This window comes from Hyla sarda, chromosome 1, assembly GCF_029499605.1.
Source record: "Hyla sarda isolate aHylSar1 chromosome 1, aHylSar1.hap1, whole genome shotgun sequence".
NCBI classification, from domain to species: domain Eukaryota; kingdom Metazoa; phylum Chordata; class Amphibia; order Anura; family Hylidae; genus Hyla; species Hyla sarda.
Genome location: NC_079189.1, coordinates 476,148,663 through 476,172,634, shown reverse-complemented (window position 1 = coordinate 476,172,634; position 23,972 = coordinate 476,148,663). Strand labels below are relative to the sequence as shown.

Sequence of the window (23,972 nt, the reverse complement as noted above, 5' to 3'; positions counted from 1 at the left end):
CCAAGACCTTTTGGCACAATTTGGCACCTCATTTCATTGTGCTGTAGATTCTATTCACAAGGAGTGTGGCTAAAGGGAAAAGGTGGCCAAGTAGGAAGGGGGAACAGCTTTAAATGAAACAAAGTATACCAAATTTGCACCAATATTTTGGAGTAGAATATTAGTGGAAAACAAGCCAAAAAGTAATTGGTATTAAAAAAAGTCTAAAAATGTGCCAACATTTTGCATATAGTATGAACCACTGGAAAAATGTGGAGCATCCTTAAAAAACATAAACAGAGAAGGCTGTCTAAGTATAATACAGGATTAGTTAAACTGCCCCAAATTACTCCCTTTTGAATTATTAATAATAATAATAATAATAAAAATGAATAATAATGAAAAAAAAAGCTGGCCTTGGTCACTTGATCTTCCAGTATATAGGTCTATGACAGATGGTAAACCTCAGACCTGATTTTTGGGAAAAACCTAAAACAAAACCATTATCCTGCTCAAGACTGCTTTTTCTTTGGCATAAAAGGCACTAGAGATATCTAAAAGCTGCTCGGGCTCCTCTGCATATATATGCATTAAGGTAGTGTCCAGCCAGATAAACCCTTGTCCATATACCCATGGGTCATACATGTTACAGAGGAGATGGAGGTCACCTGCATGGAGCCTTTTTCTACAGGCCAGAGCAGAGAACCCATGAAAATAGTGGTCCGTCAGCATACCTGGAAATAACAGCTGATCAGTTGGGTGCCTTTATTTGAGGGCAGGGGATTATCTATTTGAAATAAGTCCTCTTACATGCTAAATTTAATTTGCATATTACAGGATGAATATTCAATTTTAAATGGTTGGACCATTTTAAAGTCAGTTCTTTAGGTCTGACTAGTTAGACACAGAGATATACAGCACTTTAGATATACCTTCTTGTATTTAAACCGCATAATTAACAATATAGAGTGCTGAGGGTCTCTAAACTAATACCTCAGTATAGCTCCATATTATATACACAGAAGAAAGGATTGGAGCCATTGCTACTGATAAAGGAATAACTTTATTGACATCAGAATTTAAAATCACAAATATGTGACTATAATATGTGAAATGATGTGTGTAACAAAACAATGAGAGTGTACAGACTATCAAATCCAATAAGATGGTGGGACAGGTAATGGAGTATAGCATTAATGTTACATAATAAAAGTAATTAGGAGGCGAAGCAGCGATGAAGGGCGTATGGTAAGTAATGTAACTATAGGGGGAAATTAAGAGATGTCTCTCCACTGGATCTGTAGCCACGCACTGTGGACCACTATAGGTAAACACCCCATACACACAATAATAATAAGTAATAAAGCAACACCTCACTTACCCATAAAATGGACCTGTCACCACCGCCCCAACGTATGTTTTAACAACTTGGACTTTCTCAAGGGATGCTATCTCAATCCATTATATGCTCCCTTTTATACCCAGTTAGAGTGGCGTAAATGCGTGCCGACCCTCATGCTGCAGCGCATGCGCCGAGTCCTGATCCGGATCAAACTCACCACTCCCCGTTGCATCAAAGCCACGGCACACAGGTCACGGATACGTCACATCTGGACATGCACGCCGGGCTTACTGACGCCCGGAGAGTCAGTGCCAGGCATCGCATATGCTGGAGTTGGCGCAAGCGGCTTCTATACAGTGCAGTCACAGGTATTAAGTCTCATTCCCTCATATTGTATAGGACGACAAGTAAAATTTAGAATTTTTAATTAGAATTTAGGTTTGACTAGTTGTAGACTTCAATCTGCTACCACAATATAGAAACTGTACACTTCTAATAAGAAAGGTATAGGTAATATAAGAGACTGTTATATTTATTAAATACGCTAAAGAAAAGGTTCTTTGTGAACTATTGTAATGCATATGGGCAAGGATATGATTTTGGCAGGATGAAAGCAAATGAAAGACACATAAGTGACTACTTTATCATATTGCATCCAGTGCTATCATCTACAATAAGTATGAAACTTAAAGCTGGTGTTACATGTTAAACACATCAGAGTTGTTATACGGTTAACCAGAGACAGATATTCTTCAGCATATCTCTTGTAGACAGAAGCGTAACTATAGGGAGTGCAGAGGTAGAACTAACTATAGAGAGTGCAGAGGTAGAACTAACTATAGAGAGTGCAGAGGTAGAACTAACTATAGAGAGTGCAGAGGTACAACTAACTATAGAGAGTGCAGAGGTAGAACTAACTATAGAGAGTGCAGAGGTACAACTAACTATAGAGAGTGCAGAGGTACAACTAACTATAGAGAGTGCAGAGGTAGAACTAACTATAGAGAGTGCAGAGGTAGAACTAACTATAGAGAGTGCAGAGGTACAAGTAACTATAGAGTGCAGAGGTACAAGTACCTATAGAGTGCAGAGGTACAAGTACCTATAGAGAGTGCAGAGGTACAAGTAACTATAGAGAGTGCAGAGGTACAAGTAACTATAGAGAGTGCAGAGGTACAAGTAACTATAGAGAGTGCAGAGGTACAAGTAACTATATAGAGTGCAGAGGTACAAGTAACTATATAGAGTGCAGAGGTACAAGTAACTATAGAGAGTGCAGAGGTACAAGTACCTATAGGGATTGCAGAGGTACAAGTACCTATAGGGATTGCAGAGGTACAAGTACCTATTGGCATTGCAGAGGTACAAATAACTATAGAGAGTGCAGAGGTACAAGTAACTATACAGAGTGTAAAGGTACACCCATGGTGTATTGCGGGACCACAGGGTGCAGCGGTGTAGGGGCAAGATGGTATTTACCCTCGGGGAAAGGTGTTATTAACCCCTAGTTTTCATGACGCCAGAGTGGTGTTTGGGTACCGGGACCAAAAGAACGCTATCTCCGCTATTCGGATGGCTAGGTAGTGAAAGGAGAGTCCACAACCAGTTATGGTTTAACAGAGGCTTTACTTCGTTTAGATGGTATTATCTTCACAGCTAGGCCAGAATCCCAGGAACACAGAAAGACCTTGCAGCTTGCTGGGACCAATTAGACTTGTAATTGACTTTAGATAACAGGGATGTGGAAATCCTATCGCTCGGGACAAGTAGTTTTGGGCGCCGGGCAGGTGAATTTTTTTTATAGATTTAGCCCTGTATCGGGCTAGCAGGGACAGACCGACTTCCCCCTTATTTCTCTTTAATGCCGGTGTGAGGTGCAGGAGCCGATGCAAGTCTGCACCTTACACCAGCGCTCAGGGTGTATGGAGGGGGCAGTGGCGGCCCTCAGCTCATTTCAGTAGCTGGGAGCCGCTGCTCAGAGCCCCCCTTCCGGTGTGAGGGGATCTCCCCTCACAGCTGAGCCCGAGCAGAGCCCGAGGTCGCACTGCAGGGGAGACACTGCAGGAGAGCCCCCAGGTCACTGAGGGACTCAACCTGACAGGGCCTAAGGGTAGTACAGGACCATGTCCTGTTCTGGGACATTACATAACTATAGAGAGTGCAGAGGTACAAGTAACTATAGAGTGCAGAGGTACAAGGTGATTTGAGGTCCTGGCACCTGAGAGGACCTCAAAGCACCTCTGCCCAACAAGAAGACAGCAGGATTATAAATAGCACATGGCAGACATAGGGCTCTGTTACAGATTTACATCTCTGACTGTAGATACATTAGGCTAGATTCAAACTACCATAGAGATTTACAGTTACTGGGACCATTTACAATTGAATGATTGTACTTTGTACTACAATTGAGGCAATGGTATACTGACATATTGTACACTGGCCAAAGTACAATGGTGGAGTATACTTCAAACATGCACCACAAATGTGGTCCTTACGTTACATATATCTAGCAGGAATCTTTGATCAATAACTTACATTCACACATACCATATCTGCTGCAGATTTGTTTCTGTGGAAATGATAGTTATAGACAATGTAAGGACTCGTTCACACTGCCGTCGGGCTCCATTCGGTGGAGCTCCATCGGCAGTTCCAACAAGTTTAGCAGAGAAAAGAAACCACTTGCATTCAACCTGTTTCAGGGTCCGATCGGTTCAGGAGAAAAAAAAAAAAAGAGCTGATCAGACCCTTAAAGGGGTACTCTGCCCCTAGACATCTTAGATGTCAGATAGCCGGGGTCTTGCTGCTGGGGACCCCCGTGATCTTGGCTTGGGCACCCCGCTATCATTACTGCACAGAGCGAGTTCACTCTGTGCATAATGATGGGCGATACAGGCGACGGAGCAGCGTGACGTCACGGCTCCACCTCTCGTGACATCAAGGCCCGCCCCTTTAATGCAAGTCTATGGCAGGGGGGGTGACAATAGACTTGTATTGAGGGGGCGGGCCGTGATGTCACGAGGGGGGAGCTGTCCTTTGGATAGGGGATAAGATGTCTAGGGGTGGAGTACCCCTTTAACGGGTCGGATGCAAACAGCAATGTGAACCTAGCCTAAGTGAGCGACCATCAATGAAACAACTGTTTAACATTTTTTCATTTTCTAAAAAGTACTAGAACCTGTTCTGAATTCATATACTGCTGCTGCCAAAATCTCAGGCATCTTTCCATTGACCTTTATCGTTATAATCATCTCTTCATGACTAATGCACAAAACTGGAGCCTATGATTTGGCCCTTGGTGCCTATTTCACATATAGTATATGGTATGAGATGACGAGTAAGTACTAGTACTTAGCCATGACACTGTTCTTAGTTAAACTCTATTCCCAGTTTCAGGTGACTGATGACAGGATGCAGGACGGTCATTTTCTTCTTTTATACTCCCAGAGCTAAGTACCAGATGAAGAAAGGAGATTCTTTTCCCACAGCTTCTACATCACGTTCTTTTTCTATTATGTCTTTAAGAAGCACTACTTGTGAGGCTGTCAAATGTTCAAATAAAAGTAAAACTTCTCTCTACACATCCTTTATCCCTACAGAGAGGTCTTAAACAGGTCAACTGCGTAGAAGTGTCTCTATATAAGAAGCAGACATACTCCTAGGACAAGCATTATGGTGAGAAAGGGATGGTGGTTGCTTATTGAGAAGGTAAAAGTTTCTCTTTGGCATCAAATTTGTTTCTAGGCCAACAAAAAATGGAACAATCCATACAGTAAATATAGTACTTTTCTGTCCTTTTCAGAAAAGCATAAACACCTTAACTTACCCATCACTGCCATCATTATATGGAGGGGCCAGCACCTCATGCCCTACTTATTAACTCCTTAGACTTTAAGTTTGCTTGATCAGTCATCTTAGTTCTCAAACATCCCTCTATGAATGCAAAGCTATTCTAAAACATATACGGTATATATATTTTTTTACATTAGATTCGTATTTGTCATTCTTTTTAGATCCCTGTTTGCTGTTTGTGTTACATGCAGAGACTTAACAATGTATCAGATCTCTTTCTTGTATAAGAAGCCCCATACCCTTATAACCTTGTGAGGAAAATCTTTCATCTGTAGAGTATTTGCTGCCTTTCCTGGCACTGATGGTGGTTGCTAATAAAAAAAAAAAAAAAAAAAAAAATATTATATATATATATATATATATATATATATATATATATATATACACACACACACACACTTTTTGATTTCTCAGGCAAGTGTCAAGAGGCCCCCTCAAGTACCACAGTCATGGTCCTCCCTGAAATCTCTCATACGGGACCCTGGCTCTGCTCCTGTGTGTGACATTTTTCACCCAGCACGTCAGCTGGTTGGAAAAACGTCCCTCTATTCATCGCGTACGTCGGTCTCCCCTCTCCCATAGAGATGAATGAAGGGGTGTGTTTCCGACCAGCTGACGTGCTGGGTACGAAACTCACATTAGCAGAGCCGGGGACTGTACGGGAGATCGCGCGGGGGGGGGGGGGGGGTCCCAGCAGTTGGACTCCCCGCGATCAGATATTCATCCCCAAGCATGCAGATAGGGGATACATTTCTTACCACTGGACATCTTCTTTAAGGTTTCCCAATCCTTTTTCCAACCAATAGAATGCACTGATGATGACAACCACTTATAGTAGGGAAAATTTGTGGCATTTGTTATAAATTCCTAGCTATAGAAACCTACCCAGTACTTACAATAGAAAAAATCCAAAGTAAAAAAAAGAGCATCTCCAGTGATCAGTAATTCTCCAAAAAGACTATTTGTTTTTCTAAAAGTATTATGTAAAAGGTTACACGAAACATGATTTTATAAGAAAAAAACCTTTTAAGACTTTCAAATCTTGAAATATAAACCCAAGAGACAAAAGGTTCAGTTCCGATTATTATTAATATCCTAGACCTGTCAAAAGAAATAATACATTCTCCATCAGTGTACAACCTATAAATGTTTGGGATCACGACTCATATTTCTTCTATCATTGTATTCTCTAGTGGGCCAAATGCAATAAACTCAAATGACAAGGTAACTATAACGTTTCTTTCAGGCTGGCATAAAAATAACAGAAATCACTAATATTAAATAGTACAAGAGACAAAAAAGACTGCGGAGGAGATACAGCAGTAAGGAGCTATTTTTAGAGACATATATTTTTAGAAACACCAGTTTCCCAGAAAATAATGAGGCCAGGAAACACTCATTAAAATGTGATATCTGAATAAACTTTGAGGCTCGCGTAGAAATGGTCCATGTAAAGATTCTGATCTAACTATTAAAGTTGGACAGAATTACAGAGACAGCAAAATAATCTGAGAGCTTGTGATCAAGCCATCCTGACACTGTCTGGGTGGAATATTTTACAGGAACAAACGCCTAAATATTATTAACCAGTAAGTCAAAATTAGAGCATGTTAAATATGCAACCATTTATCTACACCATGGTGGTCTACATGCTCTGCAGAGAGGCTCACTGAGCGCCTGTTGCCTTTTATTATTGAGCTTTGGGTACTACATAGGTACATCATTACATCATTTTATTGAGATTTTCTATATTCCTCTAGGCGAGAATACCTTCATAACATGTCATCCAATGGAGCATGCCACTTTTTTTTCCAAAACAATAGGCCTCTGTATAAAGTCTACAATATATTACTGTTCCATACAGCTTGATAAGCTGTTCAAAACCATTTTAAGGTTAAACCATGCACAATTGTACATTTTCTGGCATATACAATTTTTTGATATTTGACTATTGTTGTACTTTTGCTTCTAAGTCTGTTTGGTGATCATGCTTAGTAACTCAATCCTAAAGCTTTTATGGCGCTATATATCATATCTATATCTTTCTAATAAAATATATAGGATCTACTGCTTTCTTTAAAGGGTACCTCTCATCAAATAAACTTTTGATATATTTTAGATTAATGAAAGTTGAATAACTTTCCAATAGCATGTTATTGAAAAATATGCTTTTTTCTATTGTATTTTTCCCGATCAGTCCTGTCAGCAAGCATTTCTGACTCATGCTGGAGTCCTAAACACTTAGAGCTGCCAGCCTGCTTTGTTCACAGCCAAACAGGCTGTTAACAAAGCAGGCTTGCAGCTCTGAGTGTTCTCCTTTGTGAACAAAGCTGACTGGCAGCTCGTAGTGTTTAGGACTCCAGCATGAGTCTGAAATGCTTGCTGCCAGGACTGGTAGGGAGACCCCTAGTGGTCATTTCTTCAAAGTGGAAAATTAAATAGAAAGAAGCATATTTTTTAATAACATGCAATTGTGAAGTTATTCTGCATACATTAATCTATAATATATCAAAAGTTTTTTTGATGAGAGGTACCCTTTAAAGGAAAATATTTGTGGGAAAAGGGCCATGATAACTTGTAAATTATTCATAAAAGCATCTTGGCTAAGTTGCCAAGTGGACGGTCCTATTCATTAATTGACAGCTCACTCTATATGCACATTTATGTGCAAATAGCTGTCAATCACTGAGTAGGACCATCCATTTGACTATTTCACCCAGAATAAGGAGAAATTTACATTAATGAAAGACAGTTATTGTGGGACTTTTCCCATGTAAACTCTAAATCAGTACACTCAGCTCCTCCTCCATGATGACTGTAGATTGGACTGCAAATTCAATGTGATAGGTCCCCTTTTAAGTATTGTAACTTTTGTAAACAGAGATTACAAGTTTACCCTGTTAATGACCCTCATAGCTTTCCAAACCAAAAACAACCTGTAAATTATTATTTTGCATGTATCCCAGTATCAACCATTTCCCTCTTATTGCTGCCCACAATCTTGTAAGTGGCTGTAAGATAACTATCTGCAGCAGGATCCTCCCCCACTGTTCTGTCTATGGCAAGGGGCGTGGGTTGGAATTGGCAAAGAATGTAAGCCTCTAATATGCCTCTCATTGTCTCCGCCTATTGGTGTTTGATGACCCAAAATTTCAAAGAACAGAAGAAAAACTCCATGTTCTCTGCAGGATTTCTACAAGACTGTTTCAGAATCGTACAGAAAATCTGAGTGACAAAATATGGATATGTATTTCTCCTGTTTACGTTTAGCATTTATTTTTAAGCTTTGAGCTCCTTCAAAATTACCTTATGGCAGGCTGCATGTACACTGCTTGATAATAAATACGATTTAACTAACTGTGATCCTGACTTGTAAACACTCATACATAACCGCTTTACTTGGTAAGATTTTTTAAAGAAGCACTAAATTGCCAAATCATACATATTAAAGATGCATGTAAATGCACCAATAAGGTCTTGTTACACAGGATGATTATTAACTGAATGAGCATTTGTAGGCATGCTTATTGCTAATGACTGGTCCATATAAAAGGACCAGCGATTGTGGGAACCATGTTTTATAGTCCCTGGAGGCTTTGTTTGGACACCAACTAAATCTGTAAATTGGAAGCTCTATAATGTATCCACAGACAACTTCCCATTTCTAAGATCCATGTGTGAGCTAAACCAAGCAAACTGTGATCAACATCCTTCCCAGCAGACTATAATGTTTATATGCCTACTTGAAATCACATTAAATCATAAAAATGACATCATATACACAAGAATATACAGGCCTGATAATACGCCTCATCCTAATAAAAACGTCTATGGTAATGTTCAAAGTGCATCCAGATTGTATGAAATCCTAATTAAATGACTTTCTTATCAGGTCAGTAGCTATATTGGCCTGGTACTTCCATTACCAGTTGGAGTGCTATTGGAGGTTCCTTCTTATACTGCGTACAGCAGTGATTCCCAACCGGGAACCCTGGGTTCTGTGAGGCCCTGCCCGGGGTGCCTCGACACTGTGGCAATTTTTATTTATTTATATTCTTTTTTAAAATCTCCCACCCTGGCCTGTGTGCCTGTGAATCACGGCAGCACGGGGGGGGGGGGGGGGGGAAGCCTGTGTGAGCATTATGTGTACAAGCGCACTGCACACACAGCGTCCCCCTCCCCTGCGGCGCCGTGAGTGAGTCACATGCGCGCAGGCCGGGAAGGGGATATATGCAATGGGGATGGTGCGCCGGACCATCCTCCTGGCTCCAGAACCATCCTCCTGGCCCCAGAACCATCCTTCCGGCCCCAGGACCATCCTCCTGGCCCCAGGACCATCCTCCTGGCCCCAGGACCATCCTCCTGGCCCTAGGACCATCCTCCTGGCCCTAGGACCATCTTTCCTGCTCCTGTCACCTATATTCACCACCCCTCTGACCACCGCCCAGTCTACCCCCATCACAAATGTCCAACCCCCACTATTCACCCCCCTGTCCCTTTGTCACTCCTGTCCACACCTCTTTCCCACTACACCCCCGTCACCCATGTACACCCCTCTGTCCCCCCCAAGCCCCCTGTCACCTATGTACACTCTTCTATACCCATGTACACCCCTCTGTCAACCCCTATGTCCCTGTCCCCCATGTACACGCTTCTACACCCATCTGTCACCCATGAACACCCCTCAACACCCCTCTGTCACCCATGTATACTCCTCTACACCCCCAACACCCATTACCCATGTACACCTCTGTCACCTCCTACGCCCCCCCTGTCACCCACGTACACCCCTCAACACCCCTCTGTCACCCCCATGTACACTCCTCTACACACCTGTCACCCATGTGCACTATTCTACACCCCTCTGTTACCCCTTTACACCCCTGTATTTCTCTTCATTTGTAAAAGGGGAAGCTGATGCAGGAAAAGTGCGGAGCCTAATAGGTTTGTTTTGCAGGTTTAAGGGTGAAGAATTGTGGCTGGAAGAAATCGTTATGATGGCCCGGAGAAGAGAAGGGAACAACACTGATTTTAGAAGACGTCACCTCTGAGTTGCTGTATAAATCAGCACTGTAATCTATATAGCCAACAGATAAATTGATGTTTAGCATTGCGGCTGTGAGCCCCCCTCCCCCTTTTTTTTGCTCGTCAAATTCGGTAGGGGTACCCCGCAGTTTTCTTTTTTTTCCAAGGGGTTTCGGGAGCCAAATAAGGTTGGGAAACACTCTCTTACAGCATGTCTCCAGGAGGATCATCCATCACATGTAGTATCTCTCCTTCATTGCGTGTTTCAGGGAGGTCAGACCCCACTAAGGATTTTCACTTTGTCTCTAAATGTTTAGAAACTCATTGATTTTAACCCATAAGTTCTTTGTTTCTTCTTTAATCCAGGAGAAGAGCTATAAGATTATGTTTATGTGGTATAAGTGTCTGACCAAGCTTTATGTTATGCTCCCATCTACTGCAGTAGATGGAATTGTACAGAGCCCACTGGTACATATACTCCCATTTGGGGGAACTGCCCAGGGGTGAAACCCTCTGGTAGACTATCTTTACATCCACATTGGTCATCCATTTTGAGTTAGCCACCTGCATGACAACTGCTCTCCTCTCCTTTTTCTTGCAACTTATACCCAGGTACATAGCTCTCTCTGAATTAAACTACTCAAGGAATAGGTGCCCCTGCACATCTTTCTTTTTTGCCCTCTTCCACTTTTCACTTCCCTTCTTGCTTTCTCCATCCTCACCTCTTAATTTATCCAAATGGTTGCATTTTTATAGGGATTTCTGGGCAGTTTCATGATACTTTTTTGGTTGGCTTTATCATCTTCCATACATTTGTGCCTATACCTGTAAAACATGTAACACTGCTTTTTTGATTCCAAGAAAAACTTTTGCTCTAAAGTTAGCTAAAAGCTTTAATTTTCAAGGGCTCCTATTTTTTAGACGACTTTGTTACTGACAAAAATATGGCATGCTCCTTTGGATGTCATATATAGCCATGTTTTCTCCACTGGAAACATTTCTGATAGACAAGGATATCTGACCAAAATAGTTGGTGCCAATTTAAACGGTTGTGCAACTCCATAGTAACAACCTATGCAAGTTCTGTGGACAAAAATTACAGGACTTATTGCTATGATCCTTACAATGATAAGATTCACTTCTATAATATTTAATTATGTAAAAATATCCAAATATTTTTTTTTTCCCATGTTAAGGCATCAACATTTCCAAACTTTGTATTATGACTGTTGTGGTTAAGTTGTTGTATTCCAGTGAGATCAATGGAAGGGAGATGTCAAAGGGCACTTTGAAAAAATGTTGTAAAAGAAAAGAACCACTTATGTCTCTCTCAAATGCTTTACAACTAATTTGGAGATGGGAAGAATATTTTGAGATCAGAGAAAACATTTTAAGGTCAGATACATATTTTGATAGATGGATGAGAGTTCCATTAAATCAATTGTTTGTTTTCACACAACTATTTATATACACATATTGATCTTACTGCTAGCCAAATTCTACGTGTGCAAACCTATTTTCTTAAAATGTAATTCCACTTTTAACCATTTAGCAGTAGATTTGTCCGTGAAGGTGACTGAAAAACCCGATGACTAGATTTAAATCTATCAATATTTATTAAGTCACAATAGTGTTTAAGACCTTTGGTGCACGGTGGCAATGCATAGAATGAAATGTTTTTCTACTTATGTCAATAAATAGCATGGTTTGTTATGTCTATTTAAAGGCATGGCATAGCATTAATAAAAAAGAATGATCTTATCAGATTAGGGCATAAAAGGTATCAGGCCATATACTTGGCTTGGGTAGCTTTAGCATTCTACCCCCTTGCATGCAACAACTACATTACAAAAGGTAGGACATCATTCTGTATACATGGAAGAAAAGGTGTTTGCGCCTGACTGCCTTTTGATCTTATCTAAGTTGCTCATTTTGCATGCCCCTTTGACCTATAGCCTGAAGGATGTCTATAACAGGATCAATCATTACGGTCAGCTAGTCACACATATGACATGCCATATACGTCTTCTTCAGTGTGCCCAGGAGGAAAGTATTGTTGGCTTCAAACTTGTCCCTCCAATTCACCCATAACCCATCTAACTAGACAAACTGGTTCATCTCTTCACAATTCACTAAACATTGAAATCTAATTAGGGCAAAATGGTTTCAAAGCTTTAAAAAAATAAAAAAAACACAAAAATGTAATGAAAACTGAAAACCAAGTTCTTAAAAAAAATTCTCTCTTCAAAATTTCATGTTGAATTCATTGTTTACTTCCCTGAATAACTTGTTCTACTGATGACATTCACAAAGCCATCACCTTGATATCATCATATAATTGACCCCCCGGGTATCTCAAAAACTAGAGCCAGTCTGGCTTTTAACTTATACCATTTCTTTAAAACAATTCATTTAAACATCATAGGCAACTAAAGAATTGGGCTGTCTAATAAAAAGGTACAAAGTACACAAGAATATAGGGTATAGTGTAATATAACAAATGTAATATATCGGCTGTAGAATTAGTTTAACCCTTTTAGGGTTTGTCATTGGCATTAGTAAATACTTGAACTAGATCTGAACTACATGGGATTAGTAACAGAGGAGTGCACTTGCTTTAAGTTGACTACAAGCTACTGATCATTGTTTTCCACAGAAAACAATGACACTTCCCCCCCCCCACTCTACATTTCATAGAAGCTATTGAAAGTCATGGGGAAGTAATGTGATATTATTGAACTTCTGAATGCGTGTAATTTTGTCTGACCGAGTGATCAGTCCTCAAAGCTAATTATATGGTACAATGGGGAATAAAAATACAGTCAGTCCATGTTGCTGTTCATTACTAAAGACATCACAACTATTTTTACATCAACCACATTATGTACATATCATTTTTTTAAATTATTTTTGTTAATAACACAGTAAAAGTGAAATCTTCCCAAGTTTCCATTGTGTTAACTAAAATTAGGTAACATTGTAGAAAATTGGTTTAAAAACTATATGACAGAAAAAAAAAGATGACTATTTCCTGTATAATGCAGAAAATGTATGTAATTTGTAGATTTATCAGAAAAGAAATTAAATGGGCACTGTCAGATACAAAAACTTTTTATATGTTGTACATCTTGGTAAAACATTAATCTTACTAATATACTTCATAAGAAAATGTTATCTCCTTTATGTAGAAATCATGGCTTATAAGCACAGGCGAGGGTGGGCTAGCACTCCTCTGTGCTCTCTCCTGTCTGATAGTACTCCTCTGTGCTCTCTCCTGTCTGATAGTACTCCTCTGTGCTCTCTCCTGTCTGATAGTACTCCTCTGTGCTCTCTCCTGTCTGATAGGACTCCTCTGTGCTCTCTCCTGTCTGATAGTACTCCTCTGTGCTCTCTCCTGTCTGATAGTACTCCTCCGTGCTCTCTCCTGTCTGATAGTACTCCTCTGTGTGCTCTCCTGTCCTATCAGATAGAATCTGACAGTGCCCATTTAAAGGGGTATTCCAGGCCAAAAGTTTTTTTTATATATCAACTGGATCCGGAAAGTTAAACAGATTTGTAAATTACTTTGATTAAAAAATCTCATCATTGCAATAGTTATTAGCTTCTGAAGTGGAGTTGTTTTTTTCTGTCTAACTGCTTTCTGATGACTCACGTCCCGGGAGCTGTGCAGTTCCTATGGGGATATTCTCCCATCATGCACAGCTCCCGGGACGTGACATCATCATTGAGCAGTTAGACAGAAAACTTCAGAAGCTAATAACTATTGGAAGGATTAAGATTTTTTTAATAGAAGTAATTTACAAATCGGTTTAACTTTACGGAGCCAGTTGATATATAAAAAAAAAGTTTTTGCCTGGAATACCCCTTTAAGCTATGTTTACATTGGTGTTTGGTGCTTCTTTAGGGAGCTCCATTCGCTGATTCCATTGAAATGATGGGACTTTACCAGAAAAAAACCTGCATGGCAAAAAAAATACCTGAATGTCAAAACCCCTACGGTCCTCATTCAAAGTGAATGGGACCTGTCAAGTTATGTTGATGTCCAGTGTCAAAACCTCCACCCAGGTCCCATTAGCTGTTGTAATGTAGCTCCTGAACTGAGCTCCACAATGCTCATGTGAACATAGCCTTAGACTGCTTTGCCTGAGAGACAGCTTGCTGGTACAGAAACCTTACCCCATTGCTCTTTCAGCAAGGGAGACCAAACAGAGCCTCAAGGTGAAGGACTCAGATTTTGCTTATAAAATTCTAGAAGACAGTGGAGCAGATTTGTTAGATCAACTTGCTGGGATGCTTTCAGAAGATTCATCCTTAGGCCTCATGCAGACATTATTTTATCTGCATAAGGCTACATTTTTTATATCTGCATCAGAAATCTGAGGGTATATCCTTAGATTTTGGAGGATTGTTACTGCAGATTTTGCTTCAGTTTTGTATGGAGCTAATCTAATATAATTTCTACATGGAATCCATGTGGAAATGAGGCGATGATTGACATGTCCCTTATTTTTAAGACAATAAGAGTGGAATTTTAGCTAACAATGTAAGCAGATTCCATGTGAAATTCAGTAATGAGAACATGCTCTCAGAAACACTCATGCTGGCTATACACTTTTGGTCTCTTGTAAAGAGGACCAAACTTTTCAAACATTTGGTTCTGACAGTTCACCAAACTATGACAAAAAGTTTTGATTCTGACTGAGCTAGTTCTGTTCAAACCTTTACTTTACCAATGTGCCCTAAAAGCCCTGTATAACACTGTTAGGTCCCCTATGAGTGTATCTATGTACGTTTTTTGGAGGCAGAATCCTTCTCATGTTTATATGCACACAAAGGTATCAGAAAAAGCAATAGCTTTTTCCAAGTGGTCAGAAATAATCCCTTTTTGGGAGGAGAAACAGGTTTTGTGCCTGGAAAGTGAAATAGCAATGGCTTTTTATAAGCTGTGAAAAAGTATTCCTATTTTGGGACACAGCAATAGGATTGGCATCCTACAAAGTGCACGAAAGTAACATAAAACCCTCTATGCATCTTTTTCACAATTAGTGTAAAACCAAAATAAATAAAAAAAGTCACACCTAGTTAGAACAGATTTTGCACTGACAGATGATTAATGCTCTTTGCTGCTTTACTACAAGTATTGTAAATGTGTGGTCCTACTCCTGTGTTGTTCACTGCTTAGTGCCCCTCACAGAGATCTTCACCTAACACCTGCTATCTCTAAAATAGCTGCTGAAGCTATGTGCATAGGCCTTTTTAGTGGCTCTGACATCACCCATATACTGCCTCCAGATTGGCTGGGAGAACTATTTGAAAGGCATTATGGGACTCCATGAGGTCAAGTGATCTTCCTTCTTCTCTTTTCTGCCATGTGAATGATGGTATTTTAGCAGGTTCTGCTGAACTGAACCACCATAACTAAGAGTTCTAGCCAAACCAAACTTTTAGCAAAGTTCTGACTGAGCTCAGGTTCTCAGGTTTGGTTTGCTCATCTATAGTCTCCCGTCATACAATAACTTTCAATATTTCCTTGAAAGCAGACATCGAGGAAAAGTCAAGCTTATGTAATGCGAGTTTAAAGGGATTATACATCATTAAACAAATATGGCTGCATTCCTCTGAAAACAGCACCTTACCTATTAATGGGTAGTACCTGGTATTAAAGGGGTACTCTGGTGGAATTTTTTTTCAACTGGTGCCAGAAAGTTAAAAATATTTGTAAATTACTTCTAATAAAAATCTTACTCATTCCAATACTTATTAGCTTCTGTATACAACAGAAGTTCTTTTCTTTTTGAATGTATTTTCTGTCTGACCACAGTGCTCTCTGCTAACACCTCTGTCCATGTCAGGAACTGTCCAGAGTAGGAGCAAATCCCCATAGCAAACCTATCCTGCTCTGGACAGTTCCTGACACGGACAGAGGTGTCAGCAGAGAGCACTGTGGTCAGACAGAAAAGAATGACTCAACTTCCTCTGGGGCATACATCAGCTCATAAATACTTGAAGGGTTAAGATTTTTTAAAATAATTATTTACAAATCGGTTTAACTTTCTGGAGCTAGTCGATAAAAAATAGTTTTCCACTGGAGTGCCCCTTTAAAGCTTGGCTCCATTGAATGATGAATAATGGGAACAGCATGAGAACAGGTGTAGTACTGTTTTGGAAGAAAACATCCAAGTTTTTTTCTAGTTTTGTATGACCACTTCAACAATGCATTTTACTTTAAGATCATTATTGTTATTAATGCAGTCTCGATCAAGATACAGTGGTCCCTTAATATGTGATGATAATCCGTTCTAAAAGGACCATCGTTTGTTGAAACCATCGTATGTTGAGGGATCCGTGCAATGTAAAGTATAGGAAAGTGATCTACAATCTGCGGACCTCCAGATGTTGCAAAACTACAAATCCTAGCATGCCCGGACAGCCAACGGCTGTCCGGGCATTCTGGGAGTTGTAGTTTTGCAACATCTGGAGGTCCGCAGGTTGAAGACCACTGGTATTGGAGGTCATACTCACGTGTCCCCGCCGCTCCGGACCATCACCGCTCGTCACCGCTGTCCTGGATGTTGCCTTCCATCACTGTCGCCGCCTCCCCGACGCTCCGGCAAGGCCTCTGCTTCCCTGACCTCCTCGCTCTCTGTCGCCACCATCACATCGCTACGCACGGCGCTCCTATTGGATGACGGGACGGCGTGCGCAGTAACGTGATGGCGACAATGGAGAGCACCGACGATGCAGGGGATCCCGAAGAGGACGCTCCGGAGGCCCGATGACAGGTAAGTGATCGTCAGCAGACCACACGGGGCACCGTAAACGGCTATCCGGTGGCAGCTGAAGCAGTCTGCACTGCCGGATAGCCGTTTATGCGACAGTCATCGTAGGTCGGGGGGGGGGGGGGGGGTCACTGTATTTGCTATACTTCACCTGCCTCTACTATAACAATAGGAAACGTTGTATAGAAGCCTCCACAGTTACAAGGAATGCCTCAGAAATGTCCTTACCTTCTACATTTTTCACAAAGTTACAATATGCTCCCCCAAAAATGTGAAGCGGGCCTGCCAACATTGTTTGAATACATTGAATATATACATCACAAGATGACACGTTCTGATACAAAGTGAAAACATTTGGCTGCAGAAGACTTTGTAGTCTGACTCACATTTTCTCGATGGTGAGGATAATGATTTCTTTATGCTGCCCAAGTGTTCTGCTGTCAAATGTCACAGAGCGACAGAGTATGAATGGAGTGGTCAGACACAATGCATGTCCATGAGAATATGTCCCAGACAGACACATGGCATCTGCAACACCACGACGGCGACCAACGTCATCTTATGAATCAGAGCAAAACAAGTCACAATGACTGTAGATTTCTGGTAAACTCCGTCAGTTGGTCGGTGAAGTAGACAACTTGTCATTTATTCATGTAAACCTCTGCTCATTCAGGGATTAGTAGTCAAGAGGGCAGTCTTACTCCGTGATTGACAGTTGTCTATGTATAAGTGTGAATACAGAGAGAGATGTCAGTCACTTATTAGGACCGCCCACATGACTACTTACCCCAAAAATAGCAGATATTTACATGAATAAATTACAAGTTATCCTGCGATTTTTCCCAGAGAACTAAATATTAATCTGCTCAGGCCCTCCTCCTTTACAGTATAACCTGATAACAGTAGATTGGACTGCATTTTCAGGTTTCCTTTAGGCCATATTCACACAACGGAACTTCCGCGTGGAATCTGGCAGAAAAATTCTGCCTGTAAATTTCATTGTAGCAGGGTCCCATTAGGATGAAGGTTGATATTATCGACTAAAACGCATCACTTTTTCTGTACCTACATGTCCTGTTGTATCAGTTGACTAAGAAAGTTGGAGCTTTTAACTGAGCTGCTGCACTGCACAATACTTCTTTCTATTACTTCAATCGATGGTTGTCCACACCGGTCCTTGCTGCAGCCAGGCGTATAAGGCTGTTTCCACTTGTTTTTTTTCTGGCAGTTTTGGGAGAACTGGCACTGCAGTTTTTGAGCCAAAACCAGAAGTGTATTCTAAAGGAATAGGAAATATAAAGGAAGGACTTATACTTCTCCTCCCTTATGGTTCCACTACTGACTTTGGGTTAAAAACTGCAGTGGCAGATTTCCAAAAACTGCCAGAAAAAAAACAAGTGGAAACTTAGCCTAAAGGGTGAGCTGATTGGACTTTTTGTTAGCAGGGTCCCATTGTTTTCAAAGGGAATCTGTTGCACCGTGCACATGGCAGAATTTCCGCGGCAGAAACATCTGGTGCAGAAATCCTGATTCCGGCCTCTCCTGAAAGAATTGACATGTCAAATCTTTCAGCTGCTTCCAAACTGAAATTCATTGCAGTCTATGGAGATGGCACCTTTCCCGAGTGGTCCGAGTGCCAGCATGTTAGGTCCGGAAAGACGTTCTACGCCTTTAGCTGTCTGGTCATGCTGGGAATTGTAGTTTTGCAACATCTGGAGGCACCCTGGTTGGGAAACACTGCAGTACAGGCTCAGTACTCAGAATGACTTGATGCATGCATTCAACCTAGGCCAGTGGTCTCCAAACTGTGGACCTCCAGCTGTTGCAAAACTACAACTCCCAGCATGCTGTTAAGGCATGGGGGGAGTTGTAGTTTTGCAACATTTGGAGGTCCACAGTTTGGAGAAAACTACCTTGGGCTATGTCTATGTGGGTGACTTGTGACAATGTAAATGTATCTAAAAATGTATACTGTATATACCCGAGTATAAGCCGAGTTTTTCAGCACGATTTTTCGTGCTGAAAACGCCCCCCTTGGCTTATACTCTAGTGAATCTCTTCATCAGTGGTCTTCAACCTGCGGACCTCCAGATGTTGCAAAACTACAACTCCCAGCATGCTAAGTGTTGTAGTTTTGACACCTCTAGAGGTCTGCAGGTTGAAGACCACTGATGAAGGGATTGACAGGCGGTGATGATGAAGGTGGGGGATGATGACGGGGGTCTGGATGATGACGGGGGTCATGGGGGGGGGATAATGTATTTCCCACCCTAGGCTTATAGCCGAGTCAATAACTTTTCCTGGGTTTTTGGGGTAAAATTAGGGGCCTCAGCTTATATTCGGGTCGGCTTATACTCGAGTATATACGGTAGGTTAGTTTTTAAAACAACTTTTGTTTTCTTCCAAACAAATGCACAGTCTGGAGAAGGATATTTTTACACATTTACGACCCGTAGACCTGACTAAGGATATTTATGGTAAGATAGTGGTGCACCCACACATTATTACCCAGTGTGAATTAGGCCTAATGAACAGTGATTCATTTCATACCATACTTTACACCACAGGATAGTTTTTAATTGGACTAATAAAATAAATCCGTGTAGCTTAGACCTTTATGTTCCTAATCTAAAAATTAACAGGTGTTTAATCCTACTGGGAAATGTCTGGTATTAATAGAAATATGAAGTTAATATCAGTACATCCTGGGTTTATAACAGCCTACGTCTTTTATCCTTTAAGGGCTGAAATCTGTTTTTATTAGGGACATAAGTTCTCCCGTGTCTAACCCGAACAGCAGGGGCATCTCCTCCACATGTGCAGAGGAAATCTGACATGAGCTACTACGACCCTGGATGACATTATGGTGCAGGCAGGAAGGGTGCAGATAGTCTATGGGAGGAACGCTTATCTCTACACATGGAAATCGAAGAATTCTGACATAAATAGGACACAGGATCAGGGGGACATGAATTATATTGGAGCGTTTAGAGCAAATACAATGAATGCACCAATATCAGTGCTGCACAACAATATCTAAGCCAGGGTTTCCCAACCTGTGTGCCTCCAGCTAATGTAAAACTACAACATCCAGCATGCCCGGCACATAACAGGCACATGGGACCCTGTTGTTGCGGATTTGATTTCGCATCGGGCCCAGAAGCTATAAGTTATGCCTTTGCCTCCAGCTGTTGCTAAACTACAACTCCCTGTATGCCCAGACAGCTAAAGGCTGTCTGGGCATACAGGGAGTTGTAGTTTTGCAACAGCTGGAGGCACGCTGCTTGGGAAACACTGATCTAGGCACTCCTTTTCTTATATGTGCTTTCTTAACCCTGTAGCCAAACTCAGGGGCTTAGCCATAGGGGATGCAGTCGCACCAGGGCCCTGGTGCCTAAGGGGGCCTCAAAGCACATCTGTCCCATAAGACCAGTATTATTATTAGTAGCACCCTGGACCCTGTTGCAGATTTTGCTTTGGGGCCCAGAAACTACAATTAAGCTCTGTCCAAACTGGTCCAAGACATATCACTCAGCATCAGAAGCATACATCCAGCCTGCCCCCCCCCTCCCCACCTGTTGGTGTATACTGTCCCTTGTCCAGGTATGTGATCTGATATATTGTATAAGAAGTGACTGCATCACATTACCACACCCAATGTTAACAGCAAATAAAAAAAAGTAAGTGTCGCCGCTTAATTGTAGTTGCTCCCAGAAAATGGCGTAATTCATTCTTAATTATGGTGCACATTCCAAGCGCCAATTCTTCGGCCATATGCACAACAGGATAATACATGCACTCCGCTTATAAAACATCCACTTGCATAAAGCTTTCATCTGCCAAACTGTATTGCAAACCTCCCGTCTCACACAGTAAACTGGGTCATTATTCTCACTTTGCAAGGTAACAACGTCAATATTTCTGTAGGCAAATCCGCGCCAAATGCCAGACATTGAACCTATAGGCGGACATTGGCTTGACACAGTCAACCCACATCAATCCTCATGTGACCCTATATAGATACACATCTCATAGCACCGTATAGAAGCAGAATGTTTACAATTTAGATGCGTCTTTCCAAAGAGTCTCGTCAATAGAAATGATCCGCAATCCATGACTGTTATAGATGCTACATTAATAATTCATCTGTCTAAACTAACAACTGCATGAATAGAACACATCAGTAACACCAGGGGGGTAGGCAACCTGTGGCTCAGCAGCTGCTGGGGAACAGACACACTGCCTGGTAGCCAGCAGTAGCTGACAGGACATGAAGGGACCTGTAGTTCTACAGCAGCTGCCAACCCAAAGGACATCTACGTCTTCATTACAGTCTTGGTCCTCCTATTCCTACATTAACCTAAAAAAAAAAAAAAAAAGATGTTCTTGCACCAATTCAAGAAGCCATCAAATGCAGATTTACAACAGGTTTTTGTCGAGATTTAGAAGGTTCCGGTACAACAGTTTTTATTAAAATTTTTTAAAATACAATAAACACAAAAGAAATATAGAAAGCAGGTAAAACAACAATGATTACGGTATATATTATATATATATATATATATATATAGTAAATTTGAGTAGCCGTATTAGTCCAGTGATGCAGATGCAAATCATAAACATTTTATGATTTGCATATCTATCTATCTATCTATCTATCTATCTATCTATCTATCTATATATATATATATATATATGTATATATGATAGATAGAGTTAGAACATTCACTGTTCCTGCATTTGTATTCTGTATTTTAACCGTTATCAAATGTAAAGTGCCCTGGAACCGAGGGTGCAATATAAATTAAGAAATAAATAAATTAATTAAATAAACAAACTTGAATATTCACATCATAACCAAGATGAGCAGAATTCCAATTTTACAGAAGACAAACCAATCTCAAACCTTCAAAAAAAAAATAAATAAATAAAAAAAAAATCAATTCTCCCCCTATGGGATCAACAGATATTTACAAATTGTATTGATTTTTGCAGATTTGGATCAACCAGATTCACTGGAAATCGTCGACCTGATCGATCGATTCTTTCGGCTTTTATCAATAACGTTCGGGTGACGGAGGATAAAGTCATCGATGTTAAAGCCAACACTGCAAGAGAAACTGCGAGCTCCAATATTTACCTGTAACAGTTGTATAAGTGCGGTACAAAAATAAAAGAACAGTGCTATAAATGTTTCCATTCTTTATAGTAACATAAACTACCCCTGATCTTTAACCCAGTCAATAGGCAGCCGGCAATCTCATAGCATAGTGCTGCCTCCCTCCTTTCTCCCCCAAATCCTGCTGCACCAATGACAGAAGTGGAGGCTGCTGGTCAGCTTTATCCCCTCCACCCTCCTGAACTCACCAGAATGAAAGAGATCAGAGCAGAAGACCAGCACTGAAGGCAATAGCAGGATCCTCAATGAAAGTCTCCAGCAATCCATTCCCCTTGCTGAGTTGGGCTGAATATGTGAGGAGAGTGACAGGCAGCCCAGGATTCCCCTAGATGTATAGCAGGTTGCTCATTTGCTCAGATCCTGAGAGGGACTGGCTCAGCTTTCGGGGATGCCTTTTATTTTCGTTTGTTGTTACGGATTGGAGAGGGAAGCAGAGAGATAGTGTAGGATAAGGCAAAGGGGAACCCTACAGACGCTTCACAGCAACTGCAGTCAGATCCATTCCAAACCAAAGTAGTGATTCTAGGGACTGACTTAGGGATCCTATTACCGTGATCATGTGACAGGATACATACTGGCGAGAGACAAATGCTTTCTTTTTTTTTCTTTCTTTCTTTCTTCTTCCTTTTTTTTTTTTTTTTTAACCAGTTCATTGTGAGTGACAATACGACTTTTATAGCAATGTATAAAGCTTTGGTCCCTCCTACGTCCCTTTTCAGGTGTAACTTCAAAGGGTGGGAAATAAATCAGCACGGAGCCGAAGGTGAAGCGTACAGCAGAAGTAAACAGCCTTACAGAGGTCTGTGGCGTGCAGGAGTGCAACGTAGGGCAGATGTTGTAACCCTGGGGGCAGATGTTATTAACCCCTTCTTGTCGTGATGCCAGGGAGTGGTTTAGCCTTAACCACATGAAGGTAATACCGCTGGTCCTGGGCTAGGCATGGGGGCAATGAAGACACCGACAATGGTCGCTTTACTGAGGGTAGACAGGTGATAAAGTCTATGCAGTACAGCCAGTATCCCAAGGAGGTGACCAGTGACACAGGGGGACCTCGCAGGTTTGCTGGGACTTGCAGTATGTAGAGACACTTTAGTGCAGGCCATGGTGACTATATAGAAGACTTGACTTGACTGACTTGACAATTGACATGAAGATGACGTTGAGCTTACTTGAGTTTACTTTGTGGCTGCAGACTTTAGGCTTGAGGTCTCCAATGCTCTGGACACATACACACTGAGACGACTGCACTGGACCTCAGTAGGAGCAAGCATGCTGGAAGAGAGAGATTGTAGCTCCACCCCTATTTTTATAGGGGTGTCTAGCAAAGAGCCCATAGGTCTCTTGAAGGATCACCTGGTCACTAGTGCCTCCTGGGTAACAAGCACATGATCACAGTAATTAAAGAAACATTACACTTTTAACATAAAACATAGGTTAGGGCAGTGTTTCCCAACCAGGGTGCCTCCAGCTGTTGCAAAACTACAACTCCCAGCATGCCCGGACAGCCGTTGGCTGTCCGGGCATGCTGGGAGTTGTAGTTTTGCAACAGCTGGAGGCACCCTGGTTGAGAAACACTGACATAGGGGATAACACTGCAGGGGGCCCTGTGGACATAAAGCGACTCTGCCTGACAGGGCAGGAGAAAGGAATGGGGAAACACCATCCTGTACTGGGCCACCTCAGGTCCGTGTTTAACCAAATAGTGGCCAACTACTTTAGGAACTTTGATATTACCTTAAGGTTTTTTTTTTTTCGTTTTGGCGTGACGAATGCCGTTTTTTCCCCCCCTATTGGCTTGAGCATTATCGATAAG

At 41.3% G+C, this 23,972-nt stretch overlaps 1 protein-coding gene across 2 annotated transcripts in view; it reads right to left on the bottom strand.

Moving 5' to 3' along the window:
• Positions 1 to 22,700, bottom strand: part of KREMEN1 (kringle containing transmembrane protein 1) — a 149,830-nt gene extending 127,130 nt beyond the window's left edge. The window contains exon 1 of one of the 2 annotated variants that reach the window (XM_056537222.1): positions 22,348 to 22,700. In XM_056537222.1, the coding sequence (XP_056393197.1) occupies positions 22,348 to 22,426 (79 nt within the window). In that variant the 5' untranslated portion in view covers positions 22,427 to 22,700. Of the gene's footprint in view, positions 1 to 1,360; positions 1,481 to 22,347 lie in introns of those variants that run through there. The other variant, XM_056537223.1, reaches the window with a different exon arrangement.
• Positions 22,701 to 23,972: the final 1,272 nt, after the last annotated feature.